We start from the raw sequence: 21183 nt of genomic DNA on the forward strand, positions 1-21183 counted from the left end.
TCTGCATGCCCTGGGATGACCCACATTAATAAAGGTTGCAAATACATGCAAGCATTTAACATAACATCCCTGAACAAGTTTCCTTTTACTAGACCACTTTCTGCTATGCCATGATGGAGGCAGGAGAAAGTAACATGTCCTGTCTCTCCCATTTAGTTCTTAAAGCAACATGATGTTAAATAATCCATGAAACTTGATTTAATGTGCTGGGCTGATGGTCACACCTTTTGGCCCTGCTATGAAAAGGAGCAAGGGAAAAGAGGAGCTGGGGGACAATAGAAGGCAGAAGATTGCACAGCTATATCTGCTAGATCTCTGTCACAATCTTCTTCCTTGTATCCCTAATTCAGACCAGAGGCTGCTTTTATATGGGCAGTGCTATTTCAACTAGCACAGTTATGTGTGAAGTCAATGCACATAGGACAGGAACCAAAAACTGGACAAAAAACTTCTGAGTTTCCAGATCATATGAATTTCACAGACTGTTATGTGTAGAGAAGCTGTTCAATTCACGTCCAGTTTTTCAACAAGTCTGTCTTGATAAAATAAGAATTAGTGAATCCTTTGAGAAATGAGTGATTTCACTGTAAGATACAGTCTCTGTGAAGACACACAGTGCAGCTCTGGTGGGAGGTGTAGAAGGACAGACAGAAAATTCTATTTCAGATTAGCCATTCCATGCCTTATACATGTCAACTATTTGGTACAGCCCATGTGTTGCACAATCCTTAGCACAGATTTACTTTGATATTAATTTTACAAGCTCTGGCCTCTGCTAAGGCTCAAGAGCCACATCCCACTGTCTCTGAAATCCATGGATTTCTTGCCCCTGATTTTAGTGCTGTTAAGTTTTGATGACTCCATTAAACATGAAGATACAAGAATTTATATTAAAATCACTTAAATCCTCTGCATCATCCAAATCAAGATAATTATGGTCTAAATTAGCCAGCTGGTGCCATGTATAATGAGTTGATTACATATGAATGCAATACATGCTATTTCTATGTTGGACTGTTTGGTGCTTGCCAGTTGGAGTAGGCAGTATAAGTAACATTTAATTTTTGTTTAGGTCTCAGGTGCAGACTTAAAAATTGACAAGAGGAATAAATGAACCTAAAAATAACAATTGACAGACATAAGAATCCCATTTAATTTTTATAGTTATGCAGAAGCACAAGAACTGAGCATGCAGGACCTGTGCTCAGAATATCAGTGCCAGTCCCTTCCAGTGTGAAATGCCAGGTGGATTATGTTGTCTGTTCATGTAATGTACATTATTTCCTTCCTTCTCAACCAACTGTAAACTCTCCCATTTTTGAACAGATTTTAAATAACCAGGCACAGTTGTTCAAGGAACTGGTCTTTTACTCTTAAGTGATTCCATGACTTTGCACTGTTGGTGTTTTCCTGACAGTCACAGTTGTGCTTTTCCAAATCCCTGACCAATGAAGCTGCTATTAAGTGTCACTGGAAGCACATGGCTGGATGACTGGAACAGGTCCAGAGAAGAGCAACGAGGCTGGTGAAAGGACTTGAGCACAAGTCCTATGAGGACAGGCTGAGGGAGCTGGGATTGTTTAGCCTGGAGAAGAGGAGGCTCAGGGGAGACCTTACCACTCTCTACAACTACCTGAAAGGATGTTGTAGCCAGATGGGCATTGGTCTCTTCCCCCAGGCAACTAACAGTAGGACAAGAGGGCATGGGGTTAAGGTCTGCCAGGGGAGGTTTAGGTTGGATATCAGGAAGAAGTTCTTTACAGAGAGAGTGCTCAGGCATTGGAATGGCCTGCCCAGAGAGGTGGTGGATTCTCTGACCCTGGAGGTTTTTAAGGTGAGACTGGACGTGGCACTGAGTGCCATGATCTGGTAATCAAAGTGGGGTTGGATTAAGGGTTGGACTTGATGATCTCAGAGGTCTCTTCCAACCCAGCTGATTCTATGATTCTGGATGCACTAGACACACAAGGATGTCAACAGCTACTGCTTTGAGACTGACTCTGATGTGTAATACCACAACAAGCCAACCCTGTCTTGTTTGGCTGGACATGTGACAAGGCCCTTGGAACATGTATTGGAATAATGGATTTAAATCCAGAGGTTTAATTAATAAGGGATCAGTTGTTACAGCAGTGGACTTGTGGCTGATTGACCACAATTTTAGGAAGCTTCCAAGGCTTAAAAGTGGTCATAAAATATGGTTTAATCAATTCTGTATCTTCAGTTCAGGGAACTAGAGGTATCTGTCCCAGGGAGAAGATGTTCAATCTGTGACATCAAGGGGTTATTGGAAAACATCACTGCAGTGTTGCCACAGTCAGTCCTCACTGAAGTCAATGACCCCAGGGAGCACTTGTGTGGCAGGTTGCTCTCAAAGTGGCTGAAGATTTGGTCAGCTTTCACTGAAAACACAGGCTACCCTTACAGTGCAAACACCTGGTGTGAGCAATGAACACAGCTGTTCTTCCAACACAAGGAGAACAAAGCCAAAATGAGTAATGCAGTAATGGGCACAGTGAGACACTGACCTGAGCAGCAGCCCTTCCTGGGGTCTTTGGGCTGGTCTGCCAGCATTATCTCATCCTTTTCGGCGTTCTCTATCAGCATGGCTGTGAAGGGGGTGACGATGTGATGGTCCAGAGACATCTGTAGGATGGATTTGGTGATGTTCCTCTTCAAAGCCGCAGTGGGGGCTGCATTTCTGGGTGGAAAAAGAAGCAGAAGGCACAGTTAGCAGCTCCACAGGGCAGGTGCCACAGCAAGTCCACCATGGAGTGGTCATAGAGCCAGACTGGTAGGTGTTGAAAGAAGGAAAGGCAGAGGGCCTGTGTGAACACACTCTTTGTAAGATGACTATTTTTGGGTTTTGTGGGCTTTGGTTGGATTCAAAGTAGCTCAGTCCCTTTCCTGGTCTCAGTAGGAGACCTGTTTCTGCTTCAGAGGGGATTCATCCTGAATGAATCCTCAATTGCTCCATGGCTTTCACTGAGATTCCATAATCAATCCCTCAGCCAGGTCTGTTTGATCACATTTCTCCTCACCTCTCTGCCATCATCTGGTTGACAGTCAGGTAGGCCCACAGCTTCCTGGTGAATTCAGGATCTGCATATTTGTCTTTCTTCATGAATCCATCCAGTTCTTCAACATCTCTCAGGGTTTCCATGACAAGCTCTGCATTTGCCTATGCAGCCAACAAGAGACAGAGGTGATAGAAGGTGAGCCAGGAGAGTGGGATGTTTTGATCTCCCCTCTTAGCATAGTTGGTATTAAGAACCCACTGACTCTGCCAGTGGTCACTTCTAGGTCAGAAAGCACCATTGTCTTGCCTGCCACAAGGAGGGGAGATGTAGCAAGAGGGTCTTCAGTTAAAGACACTTCTGTGACAGTGGATTAAAGTAGTTTAAAGAGCTGTTAACAGTAGGCAAAGAGGGTACTACTACGTGCCAGAATAAGAGGCTCTTAACAGAGCTCAGTAATTCTTTCCTCAGGCTTTTTCAATTCAATTCCACTGAGGAACAGGAACCAAATTCTACTTTCTTCAACAGACCCTTGGACTGCACTGTGTTTTGGCAGGAAAGAATATTGAAGATGTGCAAATTTTTTCCCAGTAACTAACAAATGACAACTCCTAAGCTCTGTATGAGTGCAGATATTTTAGCTCCTCCTGAGAAAGAAGGATCTGGATGTAGTATTCCCACCCCATCCCAGTCCACCTGGAAGAGCAGCCCTGAAAACATGGAGAAAGCATCATCAGACATGCCACAAGGCAGAGCATAAAGGGGCAATGCTAGGACTTGACACACTGTAGAACCACCAGCTTGAACTCCCCAATAGTGGGAAGTTCATCTGTGAAAGGAGCTGCCTTAGGGGATCACCCCTGCATCTTCACAAAGCATGAATGAAATCCATAGTCTTAGTCTGGATTGAATTTTGTTGGTACATAAAATAGGAGAAGTTTCCTCTGGCAGGCTGCAGGGTGCAGGCAGTGACTATTCCTGGCTGTACCTGATGCTATTGTGAAACACAGTTGGACAACCCCACTACGAGTTTTTCCATGCTCCCACTAAAAACCTAAGTGGAAAAAAGCCACTTCACTGGCAATAACCTTCAGCAGGAAGACTGTGCACATGAGTCAGTGAACCACCCCAGATTCTAGGAGCAGTTATCCCAGGGACACCCTCACTCACTGCAGTCGCTGTGACGACACTTTCCAAGTGTTGCAGGTTTTCCGTGTCGACCTTTCCAGCCACTACAATCTCTGAGCCACCAAAGTAGTTGTGGAAGCTGCTCTGGGTGACATCTGACACTGACTCCTGGGGGTAGTTGAACTGAATTTTCTTCAGGAGCGGAGTGGAGACCTGGTTGTAGAAATTCTGAGATGGCAGGAGACAAAGAAGTGAGCTTGTTGTACCTAAAGTGACCCTCCCATACATGCCACTCTTACTGAAAGAGCAGCAGGTGATAAAACCTGGACCCCTAACAAGCAAGAGGGACTTTCCTTGTCTCAGAAAATTCAGACTTCTTCATACTTAGACCTTAGTACACTTGTAAGGGTATACAGAAAGAATATCTGGTCCAAGTTCTGTGAAAGTCAAAGGATGGTCAGAAGTTCACGGGCTCTTCCTAGACCTAAAAGGCTTGAGCACAAGTGCATATGCGCCTCAATCTACTCTCAGGTTGGTCAGCTCAACTGCTTCCCATCTAAATCTTGTCAAAATATAGGCCTGTGTCTCATTCACTTCTGTGCAGTAGGCTGTGTAGCCCTTTCTGACCCTGTTGTACCTGGCTGCTGTGAACTGGGGTGTGTCCACAGCTGGGCTTGGCTCATGGGACCAGAGAGGCAAAACAGGTACCCACACAGTGCTGTGCATGGGGGCTGTCTCATACAGAGGGGCTGCACATTCAGAGCTGTTCTGTTTGGCACAACACCAGGTAGTGTGTCCTGGCACACCTGTGTGGGAAGGAAGTATGAGGAGATTGTACAGATGGTGAAATCAGTGAATAGTAACAGTATAAGGAAGTCAGAGTTTGGTCAGCAGCAATTGTTGCTCACAGACTTGGGCCCAGAGCTCCCTGAATTGAACTTTTTCTTACACTGGCAAAGTTTGGGTCATCATTTTGTGTTTATATCCAGGCCTTTTGTTAGTGCTGGAATGGCCAAAGTAAAATCCTTAATTTTACTTTAGGCCTTAATTTTAATTCAGAAAAACTTTCTTTGTGGTTACCATTGTTTTATAGAATATTAATCCTACACAGGGAAGTAAGGATACTATAAAAACTGTAACTAGGAGCACTGAAGCTAAAATACAATTGACATCTTGCAGGACTCTCCAGGAGAAATAATGCTTTTTGTGACCCTCTTTACAGTGGAGTTACCCAGCTCCACACATGTGAACAGAACAGGAGAATTTCAGAGGTAATGGCTCAGAAACACACACACCTTCATTTGGGCAGAAGTCTCCTGATTGCCAAAAATCCTCTGGGCCATTCCACGGTTGTCAGTTGCAATTCTCTGCAGAAAATCATAATCTACATCAAACCCAATCCCAAGGCAGAAGAGAGAGAATTCATCCTTCATGCTCTGCTTCACATTCTTCTGGATTGTTGTCAGCTTCAGCTCACCTTGGAGACACAGAGAGAGGGACATTCACCTGAGCAAGAGAGGAGTCTCCATCAAGGTAAGCACATTCGTGCTCTTCCAGTGTCTCTGGTTTTCTCTTAATATTAGGGAAATCTAGACAACAATGCCAAAATTCCATTTTTGCAGTGCCTACTGCAACATTTGAGCTTCTCCTACATGGAGATTAACAAATGGTTCTCACTGAAGACAATTTATTTGGACTCTTTTTTTTGGTAACTGATGCATTTTCTCAGACTAATTCCACCAGTCTTTTTTCTCACCCAAAGCAGGATCCTTACCTACTGTCGGGTCTCCATCAGACACCAAAACAATCATGGAGACTGAGTTAGGGTCCAACATGCCTAAATTTTGGGCTTCATTCAGGATGAAAGTGGCTCGGAGAAGAGCTTCGTTGATATTTGTGCCTGTCAAAGACACAGTGAGGAAAACAAGTTTGATTCTTGTTGAGTCCAGATCAGTTCTAAAATTCTATTGGAATTAAGAGACAAGACCTGAGATCAGAGCAGCAAAACCCCTCCTCTGTAATGCCTATGGTACGTCTGTCTGTACTATGGTTCCTTTTTCCATCCCAGGCTGCCATGTTCATGACACTCCCATTCTCCCTCACTAATTCCAATCAGACCATTTGTGGTGTTGGGAACTATTTACTGTGAGGAGAGTCAATGGGTTTGCAGGCAGGTGATTGAACGAGAGCATGAATAAACTTTCTTTTCTGACCATCAACCCTTTCCTTGGACAAGAAGATGTAAACATTTGCTGAGTTTGATTTGTGGCACAGAAGAGGCAGAGTAAGAAATCAACATGAGAGGAATGGGAATCTGAAGCCTATAGCAGTCAAGAAATAAGTATTTTTGTCAAGAAAAAAAAATCATCAAGACAAGAAAATAAATAGCTGCATTAAAACAAAAGAAGCATCCAAAGACCTGTCTGGATGAAAACAGCATCTGTTCTTGTTTATCAGACAGGGAATGAAGGCACAAAAATGATAAACAGCGTGCTCAGCATTGCAGTTAGTACCTCACAGAATCACAGAATTAAGGGTGGAAATGACCTCTAAGATCATTGAGTCCAACCATTAACCCAGCACTGCCAAGCCCACCACTAAGCCATGCCCTTAAATTCCTTGTTCCTCATAGGACCAGCGCTCCAGATCCTTCCCCATCTCCATTGACCTTCTTTGGACATGCTCCAGCACCTCAATGTCTTTCTTGTCATTAGGGGCCCAGAACTGACCACAGGACTAGAGTCGTGGCCTTACCACTGCCCCAGTCACTGCCCTGGTATTGCTGAACACATTATTGTTGATACAGGCCAGGTGCCATTGGCCTTCTTGGCCACCTGGGCACACAGCTGGCTCATGTTTGTGGCTGTTGACCATTGACTGATTGTGAGACTTCTTCCAGCTGCTTAGGGAATATTTCGTTTGGCTCTTCATCCTGGCTGGGTGGTCTGTAACAGGCCCCACCACAATATCTGCCCTCTTGGCCTTCCCCCTCATTCCTACACAAAAACATCCAACTCTTTCATCACCACCATTAAGCTCCAGACAACTGAAACTCTCCCTGATGACACAGGGCTACCCTACTACCTCTCCTTCCTCACGTGTCCCTTCTGAAGAGTTTATCCCCATCCATCACAGCACTCCAGCTGTGCGTGCCATCCCACCATGTCTCCACGATGGGAACTGTCTCATAGTCTTCCTGGTGCACCATGGCTTCCAGCTCCTCCTGTTTGTTACTCATGCTGAGGTAGGTGCACTTCAGATGGGATATTGATCCCACCACTTCTGTGGGGAGAAGCCCTAATTCCTATGTGACCATTCTCAGGCATTTCCATGGTTTCTAACATATCAGTCACCCTTTGTGTCTTTGTTGCCACACAGATCTCCATCAGTCAGGGTCCAGTCTACAATGTAAAGCCAGCAGAGAACCTGGAGTTGAGCTATTTATGATGAGTTTTACAAAGGCATGAGATCATCTTGATCTTTCAAGGATATTTTGGATCTGTGAGGTTAAAGGTGGGACCTATAGATTAAAGGCACCTGTTCTATGGTCTGTGTTCTATCTGCCCTACCTTTTTCAGTAGGAGAAAATGCCATGCCATCTTCTAGCAGAATAAAATGTAATTCTTGCTCTTATTTAGCCCCAGGGCATGCTTTTCCTACCTTGGGAATCAAGACTTTTTCTTAGGAATACTCTACCAATCTGAAGGCTGTTTGAGGTACCCATTCCTGTGATCTCTAACTCCCATGAGCACCTTGCAATCAAAACCTCATACCCCCATTGGGATGGATTGTCTGGATGTACTTCTTAGCATCTTCAACCTGTGCTGGGGTGGCTGAGACCAGATTGTCTCTCCAGCATCGGACGTTGTGGTTGAAGTCAATGAGGGAGAACTGATCAGCAGCACGGAGCTCACTCAATATTGCCTTCATGGCCTCGATGGTCTGAGAAGAAATTTAATAGAAGACAAGTTTATGCTTCTTCTTATCTTGTGACTACAGGCAAATAGTTGCCTCTGAGGAAGAAGCTCATGAACACTGAAATCCAAACCAGAATCTGCCATCCAAATCTCTTCCTTTTTTTACACTTCTTGCATAAAGTTGAACTTTTCACCAAAGAAACACAGGAAAAATGCAATTAGGAAGATCATGCTCATGTTACTCAACTCATCCTTGCTGAACTGCTAACACAGAGTGAAGTGAGAGGGAGCAGCATTTGTGGTTCAGGAGAGAGCAACTGCTCAGATCAGCTCAGGACACCTAGCTCTGTCTGCAGTGCTGTTGTTTCAGGCTGGGTAACATCTGTTTGAAGATGTGTGATTTTAACAAGTGGCAATTAGCCTGTCTCTCAGTTTTGCAGGACTGATTTCCCCAAGGAAGCAATCTGCCAAGACTTACTGCTGTGCTCTGAGCAAATTCAAAATACCTGGATCATCCCCAGGTAATGTTTGTCTGGTCAGTTGTTAAAACTCTTTAGTGACACACAATATACAATCTCCTGAAGTCCCCTCTCAGCACTACAGAGGTTTTCCTAATATATAATATAAATCTCTCCTGCTGTAAATCCATCTGATTCCATCTTATTCTACCCTGGATGGGCATGAATGTCAGCTAAAGCTTTTCCCTTTCAGAACAATTGTTTGCATATTTGGAGGCTGATTATGTCTGTCCAAGTGTTTTCTTTTGCAGATTAAAGCATCTTATTTTTAATATTTATTCCCTCTCTATGGGTTATATTGTCTAAACAATTCTCACTGCTCTTCTGAGGGCTGTCAACAATTTGTCCACATTTGGAAAGCAGGGATGTAGTATCCCCACTGAAACTTTCCCAGGGTTTAGCAGGGGAAGATTAGAGAAAAAGGGGGTCAAAACCTTTGCAAAATATTTTGTGATCTGTCAATTAAAATTTTAATTTAGAGCTAAAATCCATATTATGATGGCACCACCTCTTCCTTGCAACATAAATGGTGCATTACAAATAAGGAGTAAACTCACGGAGTCTTTGATTCACCAAATATTCTCCAATTCAGTGAGATTTTTAATGGAGTAAAGTGGGAAGGATTAAGCTCGTGTTTTGTGTGCCAGTGTGCTACAGGATTGCAGGTTAAAGCACATGGGAAAAGTTGGCAGGAGGCTCATTTTGCAGCAGAGGTCGAACACTTACTTGTTTCATTTTCAGTCCCCACATGGAGCCACTGACATCTATAACAAATAAAATGTTTTTGGGCAGTGGATCAAGATGTTCTGGAGCAAAGAAGTGAATGAAATAGCCATTAAAAATCTGCAAAATAAAATAAAATAATCACAGTCAAGTGAGCTATAGAAAAAATTTCCAAAAACTCAAAACAGCAACAGAGCAGAAAATTCTTATTTTCTTAATGAGTCAATTATTTTTCGTATTTTCTATTTCTATTGTTCTTTCTTGGCCAATTCTAACTTGCAGCTCTGCACATCTCTGCAGCCTTACACCATTTATCCTCCCCAGTCTTTACTTTTCATGAATTAAGGTCCAATTCTTAGACAACTACTATGCACTAGCAAAGGGAGGAATGAAAAATGCTTTTAAAAAGGCTGTTCTGCCTATAATAATTCAATCTCATAACTCAGCTTCATGTTAACATAAAAATAGTGATGTTCTGGTTGTCTCCTTGTGATGTATTGGTACAGCATCCAGTGACTCTATCCTCTGATTCAACATTAAATCACCAGAGTGCTGTTAGGTATAAAGACACTGGATTTTGGACACGACAGGAGTCTGCTCCTGACTATATGTAAGATCATGTCTTAGTCATAAATTAAGTAAATCCATTCTGCCCACTTAAAATCTCTCTGTTCTTTCAATTGGATACAGAGTTTGTTCTCGTGCTTATTCTCCTGAAGGATGAAGTTTAGCACAATTCGCTTAATGACGGCAAATTTTGTATTCACAGATCTCTTCCCAGTGGAACAGCAACACTCACTTCCAGTTCTCCTCCTGTGGTTTCTCTGTTCACATCATACTGCACCACAAAGTTTCCATCCACTGCTGTGGATGAGCACGTGGGGCATTTTCGTTGTTGAGCCATCGTTGGCTTGAAGGAAACATGAGCCTTGAAATGAGAAGAGATAATCAGTCGGTCAGGTGTTGTGTGAAAGGTGGATGTTGAAACAGAAAGAGTTTGTCTCTTCATGAAATACCTGATTTTGATGAATGCTTTTCTGTTTTACTAGTTGTACTCTGAGTTTAAGTGGAAAATGGACTTTGTCATTTCCAAAAAAAACCCCAAAACCAAAAAGCAGCACCAAGGTTTGCCTGGGTATGTTGATTCAGCAGTAGCAACTGTGACACAAATAACATGACCCATCTACAGCACCGAATATTTCAATTAGACCTGTGCAAACCATTTCTAGTAAGTAATATATTGGCTCATTTAACATTTTCCTGGTTGAAACTATCCATAATGTTATCAATATTTTAAATAGATTTTAATTGATTTCCCCCCCAAACAAACAAGAGCTCTTTTGTCTGTAAATTGAATACTAGGGAACATATTAACTAATCATTTGGTTGGTCACACAGAATTTATGGCTTTTCTTCTGTTTTAACTAGATGACTTGGAATTTCCTGAAAAGATAAGACATAATACAGCCACATAAGACCTCTGAAATAATCTACTAAACTGGGAATGTGGGTGAATGAGACATAAATTTCAGCTTGTATATCAAGAAACAATAGTGTCTGGCATATTATAGAAATAAAGACAGACTTTTGCCATATTTTTTCCTGCTCCCATCAGGTATGAAAAAATGCCAGGAATGCATAGAAGAGACAATTGTGAAAAGTGAAGTTTTTGTGCTATTTCCAGTCTGTGACTGGTTACCTTTTTCTCTCCCTTGGAGATGGTGGTGATTCCATCAAAGTGATCTCCAAGTGAATTAGGAGCATGCACATAGCGAAGTCCCTGCGGCTCAATAATGCGGACATCCACCTAAAGGCAGGAAGGGAGGATGTTTAGTGTGGAGCAGTCTCAATGTAGTACCAGGATCTTAGGAACTCTCCACAGACAAACTCCAGCTGGAGGGTGGGTTCCCTTTGAGAATATTCCATTAGGGCCAGCCTCATTCGTGGTAAGGATCCATTCAGTGTTGAAAATTGTCCATGGTGGAGAGGAAAAATAAGACTGTCCAAAGCATATAAAGAATTTGTTGAAAAAAGCACAAAAGAAACACAAAGTGATGCTGCATCAGTGCTGCTTTGGGTTAGGAAGCCAGGAGGAACTCTCTGTGGTGAGTTGTCTCCCTCTCTACTCATGCTATTGACAGGACAGAGAGTATTTTTGCTTTTGTTTGGACAGCAAAGGTGATTTTGAAAATAGATTTTTTATCCTGTTAGCCTGAGATAAGGCCTTTTTTCTGACTGTGTTTCTGAATAGTTGCTAAGACTAACAGGAGGCAGAACACAGACCTTTTGGGCAAGACTAACTCAGGCCCTTGGACTGCTTGACGCAGATCACAGCCTACAGCAAGGAAATGTGAGCAGCAAAATTTCACATACAGCTTGTGCTGAAGCCATGGAAAGCTGAAGAAAACATTGAAACAGGAACATAAGAATGGTCAGGTGGAAATGTCCAACAAGCCCTGCATCTTGTGTATGTTGATAGAGGACACAGGAGACCTTTGGATAAGTCTAAGAAAGAGGGTAAGAGTAAGACTTAGTAAGAATAATAACAATACTGCACATAGTTCTGGTGATCCCAACACAAGGACATGGAACTGCTGAAGCCAGTCCAGAGGTGGGCCATGAAGTTGATAAGGGGACTGGAACACCTCCCATATGAACACAGCCTGAGAATGTTAGGACTGTTTAGCCTGGAGAAGAGAAGGTTGTGTGTAGACCTCACAGCACCTTCCAGTATCTGAAGGGGCCTCCAGGGAAGGTAGACAGGGGGTCTCCATCAGGAACTGTAGTGAGGGTCAAGGAGTAATGGGTACAAACCGAAAGAGTGGAAATTCAGGTTAGATATACAGAAGAAATTCTTTACTATGAGGGTGGTGAGATACTGGAACAGGCTGCCCAGGGAGGGTGTGGATGCTTCATCCCTGGGAGTGTTCAGGTCAGATGGGGCTTGGAGCAATCTGGTCCAGTGAGGAACAATTGTGTCCTGCCTCCTCTCATACTGCCACAGTTGGGCATATCCTGAATCATGACTGACTCACATCAGAACCACCTGCAAATAAACTTTGACATGTATATGTGCTTGTATAAACTTGTCTTGACTGAAGGAAAAACAAACAATATTGTTATTTGTTTGGAACAGTGCTTTCCACGATAATCCCAACTACATGAGCTGGTGTCCTATGAGAGCTGATGATCTCTGAAAGACTATCCCTCCACAACCAGAAGATGATTTCTCTTAGAATCATGGAATCATAGATTGGGTTGGGTTGGGAAGGGATCTTAAGGATCATCTGGTTCCAACCACCCTGCCATGGGCAGTGACACATCCCTGATGATGTGTCCTGCTATGGGGCTTGTAGGAACTGTGGCTGCTTTCTCGGCAAGGATTCACCTGTGAGGTTCTGCCTACACACACCAGCTCTGCTTTACCTCCATGTGCTTGGCCAGGCGTCCTGGCTTCACAGAGATGACATGCTCGTAGGAGCTCAGTCTCCTTCGAATCATTTCATGGTAGTGAAGTTGGAACTGGATCTTCATTCCTGGGGGCACATTCACTTCAGTTTGGAAGTTTTCCATATCCAAGGCATTGCTCCTGAAAAGTCAGCTGTGGAATTATTTTGAGAAAATACAGGGAGAAAGAAAGCTTCTCTGCATTTTGGTTTAAATTGATGCATTTGCTGAATCTGATGCTAACTGTGGCTTGTATCAGGGAGATGCAGTTGTCTGCTAGCACAGCTGAAAGCAGAAACACTGTTTAAGTCCATGACAAATATCAGAGCTGCTCTAAGCAAGAATTTTCCTACCCAGGATTCCTCCTCATCTATCTCCTCCTGGGATAGGTCACCTCAGTTCTCCTGTGAATAAGTTCAGTACAAAACCCACATGCCACAGTCTTTATACCTGACTATTCCAGCAGCTTTGCCTTTGGCTTTTGCTTGAGAGTACATTCTTCTGGCTTCAGATTTTTCCCGAATATGGCTGGTAAATGTTATCCCGTTGATATCCCTGGGAGAGAGAAGCACAGACAGCTTGCAAAAGAAACAACTTTACAATTGACAACTGTTTCTTCACTTTACATCAGTGAAATCTAAACTGGTGGGAAATGAAATAAGAAGGTTCTTGTTTAACCACAATGTAATGAAGTCTAATTTTCACTAGATCTGTATCCTTTTCCCTACCTGCTTTTTATTTCAAGTAGCCAGCACTATTGTGCTCTGAGGAGGATCTGCTCTCCTCTACTTCCTGCACACTTTCCCCATGCTTTGGGCATGGAAGGAAGTTACTGATGCCACGGCTGGTTTGGAACACAGATCAGGAGATGTCTCCTGACGAGCTGCTGCCTCTCTGGAAGGATACTGAACCAGGCTAGTTTTGGTGAGGGCTCTGATTTGGGTGTCTGTCTTTGATCTGGTGCCAACTTGCACAAGACATGTGGAATCTTATTCCATTGGAGACTTTTTGTCCAGTTTTATTCATATTGGTCAATGGCCCAGCTGGTGAGGAGGAGCTGGACAGATAGACAGACATATGACATGACTCTTTTTTTCTTTGGGAAAGCCTGCTAAAATTGCACTGAACTTGGTAAACAATGAGGTATTTTTCTTTTACAAATATTTCCTTCCCTCCCCACTGAGCACTGTCAGAGCACAAGGCTGGTACCTGCCCACTACTTACATAGTAAAGTTGTCAATAAAAGCTCCTTTGGGGACTTGCACATCAAACACTATGGGCTGTGGCCGTTTGGCATTATTCACCATTTTGGCCTGGATCATTGTGTTGGCCATCCGAGACGTTATAGTGGATTGAACCTTGTAGCTGTAAAGGCCTATCTTGTCATCATCCTCCACCTGTAATGGACAAAATTAGTCTATAAATTTAGGACAGGACTAGAAAAAATGCCCTAGAGGGTAATATCAACCTTTTTCGTAGTCTCAGTGCCAATTTTTTAACTGCTGTTCCTTTAAATGTAGCAGCTAGATGGGACATGAGCTCAAGTTCAGGACATCTTCATATTTTACCAGGCAATTGTGGCAGGATACTTGTGTGAATATAGTTCATTATAACCTTTCAGCTGAAAGAGCAAATGTTTTCCTTGCTTTTCACCATGCAATAAGTCCTTGGAATCACTCTATTGTTGCAATCCAGCATGGAAAGCTACACAGTAATCCTCAACACCATATGCTGAGGAAGAGAGAGCTCACATTTTCAGTAAAGGTCCTAAATAAAGGAGACCTGAAGAATTGGTTACTCACCTAATACTGTAAATAGTTAAACCATAGCTGGGGGAGAACGGTATTAAACTGGTCTATTAAGACATTGTCTAATCAGTTTTGATGCTTATTTCTTCATAGTTACCATACCCTTCTCCCTCCAAGAGCTGATGTATCAACAGCATTGAACAAACAGTGCTCTGTTTAAAGAAAATAGGTTAATACCCAACTGGCAGTAAAAACAAGGAACTGAACAAACAGAATGATTGATTTCCAAAAAATGGTTAACTAGAAAATCACTTTGTTCAGTATTATTTTCCACAGAGGAAGAAAAAGACTCACCAGATCTCCAACGTACCCCCAGTCGGATGTGCTTCGCTGGAAGAGAGAAATATGGAGAAGGTATTTCAGCAAAGCTGAGAACACAGACTGGCTGTTTCAAAACAGGGATCAGACAGTGTCTAAAAGCTGTTTTCTAAGATTATGGATTGTGGAATCACAGAGAATCACAAAATCATTAAGGCTGAAAAGGACCTCTAAGATCATCAAGTCCAGCCATTAACCCAACACTTCCAGGTCCAACACTAAACCATGTCTATAAGCATCACATCTACACAGATTTTTAAACATTTCCAGCAATAGTGATTCTACCACTTCCACAGGAAGCCTGTTCCAATGCTTGACGATTCTGTCAGTGAAGAAGTTTTCCTTAATATCCAATCTAACCCTCCCCTGGTGCAATTTGAGGCCATTTCTTCTTGGCCTGTCCCTTGTTATTTGGGAGAAGAGACTGACCCCACCTGGCTGCACCCTCCTGTCAGGGAATTGTAGAGAGCAATAAGGTTCTCCCTTAGCCTCCTTTTCTCTAGGCTGAACACCCCAGCTCCTTCAGCTGCTGCTCATCAGGCTTGTCCTCCAGGCCTTTCCCCAGTCCATTGCCCTTCTATGGACATGAATGAAAATTGGTTTGAGTTCTCAGACTTAGTGTCAATATTCCTTTTGTCTTATTTTATGTATTTATATGTGGGATGTTGGAACATGTAATCTCACAGCTCTCACAGCCTCTCAGAGGCTTTCAAAAGCAGGACAGCTCTCTTCCTCCATCTTTTGGTTTTTTTGTGGTTTTTTTTTTTGTTGGTTTGGTTTGTTTTTTTTTAATAGAAAACATTCTTTTCTAGAACAAAAACATTCTTCCTGAAACCAAAACATGATGGCAGAAAGTCCTCCTCAAACACTCGTGCTTTTAATGGAAACGTTCTTTTTTTGTTTTTTCTATGAAAAGTGGGAAAACTTCAAATCCCAGACTTTTTTAGATCATTTTGTTTTCATTTATATTAGAGAATATTTATTTATGTATTATATGCAATATATATGTATTAAAAACTATTATGTAATTGATGTATATATATATATGTATATATATATATTCTTGTACATAAGACAGTTAGTTATGTATGCACTACTTAGACCTGAAATACCTCATTAATGGTTGTGTTTTTCCCCTTGCCCTATGAATAGTTCCATTTGGAAATTTCTGTGAAGAAGTGGTGACATCTTGTGGCCATTTGAGTAATTTGGTTTAATTCCCTAAAAAAAAGCTCACACAAGCAGTCCTGGGGTGGGATTTGGCTCACTGAGTTCTAGTGGGGGATGTAATTGTTTAATGCAGAGATCTAGTTTGGTGTTATCATCACAATTAGGCAGGCTCAGCTCTCCATGGTCAATGGACTATCCGAAAATAAACACCTTGGTTTGGTTGAATGAGTCCTGCCCTAAACCATCCTGATTGTAGGGATTAGAGGAGTGGGCACCCAGTGCTGCTGGCAGTGCCCAGGGGCTCCACCCTGGCTGTCGTCTTGGGACCCAGCAGATCATGAGGCTCCTGTAGGTTTTCCATGATCTCTGACACCCAGCAAGGTATCTTGGACACTGCTAGATCCATACATGTGGCAACCAAGCTCAGCCATTCAACTCCACAGATGATGAGCGGGAACTTAAGGAGGCTAATTCAGATATCTATGGCCAAAATACGCAGATCTCATGTAAGGTTTCAATAGCATCTGAATTTGAGAGGACCCAAAACCACAGAAGATGCTCATGAAAATGGCACTGGTCACCTGATGAACATAAACTTTGACCTACAGTTATAAGGTTCATCTGAAGTTAATTAATATACTGTTTCTAGGGAAATTTTGTGCTGTATAAGAGATGATGATGTCAAAGCAAGATCATTTTAAAGAGATTATTTTAAGGATCCTCTAAAGCCAGATAGAGAGAACCCAGGATTTTTACCTGCCTGAGGAATGTAGGGTTTTAATTTTTAGCTACACAGGTTCTGGCTGAACCATTTGGACTGGGATTTCAGGATCTGGAAGTTTTTATGGCTCTCTATAGAACCTCTGCAAAGCCTGATGGACTGATCCTTGCTCAGTCCATCCTAACACCCCATAATCTTCCCTTACAGTGAACTGGACATTCACATCTGGTAAAGAACCAGGCCATGAAAAACTGTTGCCCCCACACATAGCCTTGGCATAGGGAGCACCATCAGCATCAATACAAATTAAGACTAAACCAACCTTAACTGAAACAAATGCAATTTTGAAAAGATGAAGGCCAAGACCTTAGCACAGAAGGGATTTGTTTTATTGGGGTACTTTTCTGGTTCTCAGCTTAGGGTTCCTGACCCACTTTAGAAATTGTGCTTAAAGCTTTCAAGATGCCCAGGTTTCCTTCCTGATTGTTTTTGATGGGTAGAGGAGAAGAGGGAGGTGCTGATGGAGACAGGAGCTTATCACTGGCACACACAGACTCCCACAGCTCTTGTTAGAGATCAGACATGGGGTAGACCAACCATTCCCCTTGGGATCCCAGAGGCTGCAGAGGGCAGCCACTCCAACATATCAAGAGGACAGAGCTGTACCTGTATATTCAGCTACCTGAATCATAGAATCACAGAAACATAGAAACATAGAATCACAGAATGGGTTGGGTTGGAAGGGACCTTAAAAACCATCTCATTCCAAGCCCCCTCCCATGGTCAGAAACACCTTTCACTAGACCAGGTTGCTTCAAGACCCACCCAACGCGGCCATGAAGATACCAATCCTTCAGGTCTGAGCACTGATGTGGTTACTCAGAACATGGACCTCTGTGGTACATGAGACTTGTGCTATCTGTGGCATGAGGATTCATGGCTGATCTTTGTTTTTAAACCACATCCAGATCTGCTGACAATGGCACTGCACAGAAAGAAGATCTTGAGACATATCTAATGTGCGTCAAATTCCTAATTAGGATGGAGGCAACAAGTGTCTCAGGAACTGTTTGAAGGGTCTGTCTGATGGATACCAGCCCTGTCTTCAGGTACTGAGAGCTGTCTTCTCCTGACACCTGTGCATGCTATGGGTATTTAGCCCCTCACAACGAGCTTTATTCAAATCACCATGCATAAATATTGCAGCTACTTAGTTAAATAAGGAAAGCAGATTCAGAGATATTCTACTGCAGTTGACAGAAATGAACATGAGAAACTCTCACTCCTTCAATTTTTTTATTCCTGTGCTGTTTCTCTTGGAGAGAAAACCAGGCAGGCAGATCACTAAGGAAATTGGTGTGATCTCACCTGATTCTCAACACCCAGTATCAGGACCAACACTGAGGAAGAATACCCTGCCTCAAAGTCTAGACACAAGCTCCATTATCTGTCTCCAAAGCAGAGATAACAGCCCTGTACCACCATATAGAGGTTCACAAGGTCACCTGCATTCCAACCCATGGAACACTCTGCTGCTGTGGTCATGAGGCCCATCCACATACCTGAGGCACAGCATTTTTTTTGATTACTCAGGAGCAAATATTTTTCACCAGAATACCTGATCTGGACCTAAAAAATAATTCTGTCTATTTAAAGATACTCAGTAGGGTCTGCAGAGGAGCTCTGTTGTGTTATTGCCAATGGCTTAGTGACTTCACTGGGTCTGCCTTGTTGTAGAAAAACATAATTCTGAAACAATAATTTGGAAGACAGCCTTCCTCTGGTGATTAACAGTGAATAACTGTGTGCCTGTTGTTCATTAAGAGATGCAGTCTCAAGATGTTTTGCATAGATCAGTTTAATCTCATTGATTATATTTTATCATGACTTAATTAATATAAGGGTAGCTGAGATTTTAGTTCTATGATTTGAAAATATTCATTTGATAGGTAAAGGATGGGAAACAGTAAATGGGAATATAGGCAATAACTGGTATAATAAAACCATTAGTAGAATTGCAAATTACTGCATGCATGTGTCTATGCCTCTATGTATCTGGAAATTTTGGGAACAGAGGCAACATAATACATATGGCACTAATACAGACATATTGGAAAGAAAATGATGCCCTGAAGAAGTGCAGCTAGAGAGAATTTCTGCTTGGATCATGATTAAGTTGTTTATTTAAATTACTGCTCTGGCAAGTGTGAGTGGACTTGATTCATAGTCATGCTAAAATCTGCCATTTTCTGCCACTGCTATGGGGGCTTTAGGAGTGAATAAGTTCCACTTACACTCTGACTGGGGCTCCTTCAGAAAAGCTTTAGGATAAAGGGGAATCAAGTTTGCCTGTGAGTAACTTCAAGGATGCTTGGAAATCCAACCTTATTCAAGAGGATCTTTTGTTTGTTCACTGAATTGAACAAACACAAGAAAGGCAGTACCAGAGCCTGGTAGGGGACAAGGTCCACTCTGATCATCATTTCTTTCATGCAGTGTAATAAAATTAATACCTACAAACAACTGATTTCATGATTATTATCATTAATTAGTACTGTGTAAAACATGGGAAAACTCTTGCAATGCTGTTTTAAATGTTTCTGTTTCCCATCAGTGTGATGGAAACAAATTCTCCTCCAGCTCATCACCCAGGTGTCACATTTTTGACCAGAGTTAAATATAAATGAGCTTACTACCTGCAGGACTGAAAGGTTTCGGTCTACACTGCCAGTGTCTGAAGTAAGTTTCTGTTTTCTCATGGAAAAGCCTCACCAGTATCAATGGGATTTTCACCATACATGATATTGGAGAAATACCTCCATTGTTTATAATCTGTATTGTGTTCCTCAGGAGCACAGATATGGCACAAAGCCTTGTTGAGCTTAAAGAATAATAACAGTTTTTATCCCAACAAGAGATATTGAAGTCTCAATGCCTATAACGACCTGCTGGTCCCACCTAATTTCACACTTACAACCCTTGACAAGCCACCTGGAGAGAGCTAACAGATATTCTCAGTTCCCTTTTTTGGAAGCATTTTTGGGTACTGTACCTGGTACCTGCCATTTCTCGCCTTGGAGCTTGAAGGAAATCCATCAATTTCTAGGTCAATCAAGTTTTCCACATACTAAAGAAGGGAGAGGAAGAAAGAAAGAGCTGTTGTTGCAGCCTTACTGTTTATCACTTGATTTATTATTGATTAGCTCTTTAATAGAGTTCCCAAAGGAATTTACCTCCCCTTGGTGCAAATGGGGAGCAGATGCACAAACCATCTGAGACCAAAATCCTGCATCCTCACACATTCAATTTCCCTCAGAGGCCAATCAGCTCTATAATATCTTATCAAATCATGATCTTTACCATCATTTTATGGCCTTTCCTCTGAAACAAGGAGGAATATTTAACATGAAATGACCCTAAAAAGCAAGAGGCAGATGATTATCATTAGGATGGGTCTAGCCATGGTAACTACTGCACTTCAGACGCTGATCTCGCTTAAATCAGCAAGTTCAGAGAATTTCTGCTCAAACCATTACAAGTTTTTTCTGTTTTACACTAATATACCTAAGAACTAAATTTATCCTATTGACAGCAAAAGAACATCAGGTCTTTTCCAAGTGCAAAGCTGCACTGATTCAGTTAGAAGTGTGGGTCTTACACCACACCAACACTCTTAATTAAATTTTAGTATGAGTGTAATTTATGCCAATAAAGAAATCTAAGTACACGAGTTCCTTTCTAATTCACAGGATATTATAGATACAAAAGTTTGCACAAAATTAATTTAAATTATCTAAGCACATTGATGTTAAACTGCCACAGCATCTACAGTTAGAAAGGACCGCAGGTCTGGAATATTTTTCCTGGTAATTACAAATTCAGTTTAAAAATCTCCCTGTGTCAAGAAAATGGCTCTGTGAAGAAAGAAAATTAGGCTATCCCAGCTCATTAATGGTTTTTATTAGTCCTGCAAAGCAAAAAAAAAGCTTCACATCATCCCTCCTGACTTCACAGAAATAGCGTAACACTGCAATGTGGAAATAGGTACAGACATCCAGATCTAAGTTCACCTGAGTCCAGGGGTTTAAATTTGGACTCAGTTTCAGCGTCAAAGCTAAGAACTACTTCTGTTCATCATTATATTAATCCAATTAAACTCTTCTATAAATTATCTCATACCCCTGCTAAGGAATGTACAGTCAATAGAATCTTCACTCCATATTTGAATTACTGTTATAACAAAAACCTCATTTCACATGAATCTTTACTGAAGTTCATAGTGGTCCATACAGGAGACCCCTTTCACAAAAATGTCTAAGTGCTCTATTTCTGCTTATTCCAGGGAAACAGGCCATAAAATATGCTGAAGATCTGAGCATAGAAGCCCAGCTGAATGTTTAAAGGTTAAAACACCCA

The 21183-nt window shown here is 42.0% G+C and overlaps 1 protein-coding gene across 1 annotated transcript in view; it reads right to left on the bottom strand.

The window, feature by feature from the left end:
* The window catches only part of ITIH2 (inter-alpha-trypsin inhibitor heavy chain 2), a 28004-nt gene that overhangs the window by 6371 nt on the left and 450 nt on the right, over window positions 1–21183 (bottom strand). Inside the window, exons 2-15 of the mRNA XM_071552850.1 lie at window positions 19820–19894; window positions 14853–14888; window positions 13975–14147; window positions 13201–13305; window positions 12730–12892; window positions 11003–11110; window positions 10103–10231; window positions 9307–9423; window positions 7919–8087; window positions 5920–6045; window positions 5441–5622; window positions 4188–4373; window positions 3042–3181; window positions 2529–2701 (exon numbers count right to left, since the gene is read on the bottom strand). Coding sequence (XP_071408951.1) covers window positions 2529–2701; window positions 3042–3181; window positions 4188–4373; window positions 5441–5622; window positions 5920–6045; window positions 7919–8087; window positions 9307–9423; window positions 10103–10231; window positions 11003–11110; window positions 12730–12892; window positions 13201–13305; window positions 13975–14147; window positions 14853–14888; window positions 19820–19894 — 1882 coding nt within the window. The remainder of the gene's footprint in view (window positions 1–2528; window positions 2702–3041; window positions 3182–4187; window positions 4374–5440; window positions 5623–5919; window positions 6046–7918; window positions 8088–9306; window positions 9424–10102; window positions 10232–11002; window positions 11111–12729; window positions 12893–13200; window positions 13306–13974; window positions 14148–14852; window positions 14889–19819; window positions 19895–21183) is intronic.

Source organism: Pithys albifrons, chromosome 3, assembly GCF_047495875.1.
Source record: "Pithys albifrons albifrons isolate INPA30051 chromosome 3, PitAlb_v1, whole genome shotgun sequence".
NCBI lineage: Eukaryota > Metazoa > Chordata > Aves > Passeriformes > Thamnophilidae > Pithys > Pithys albifrons.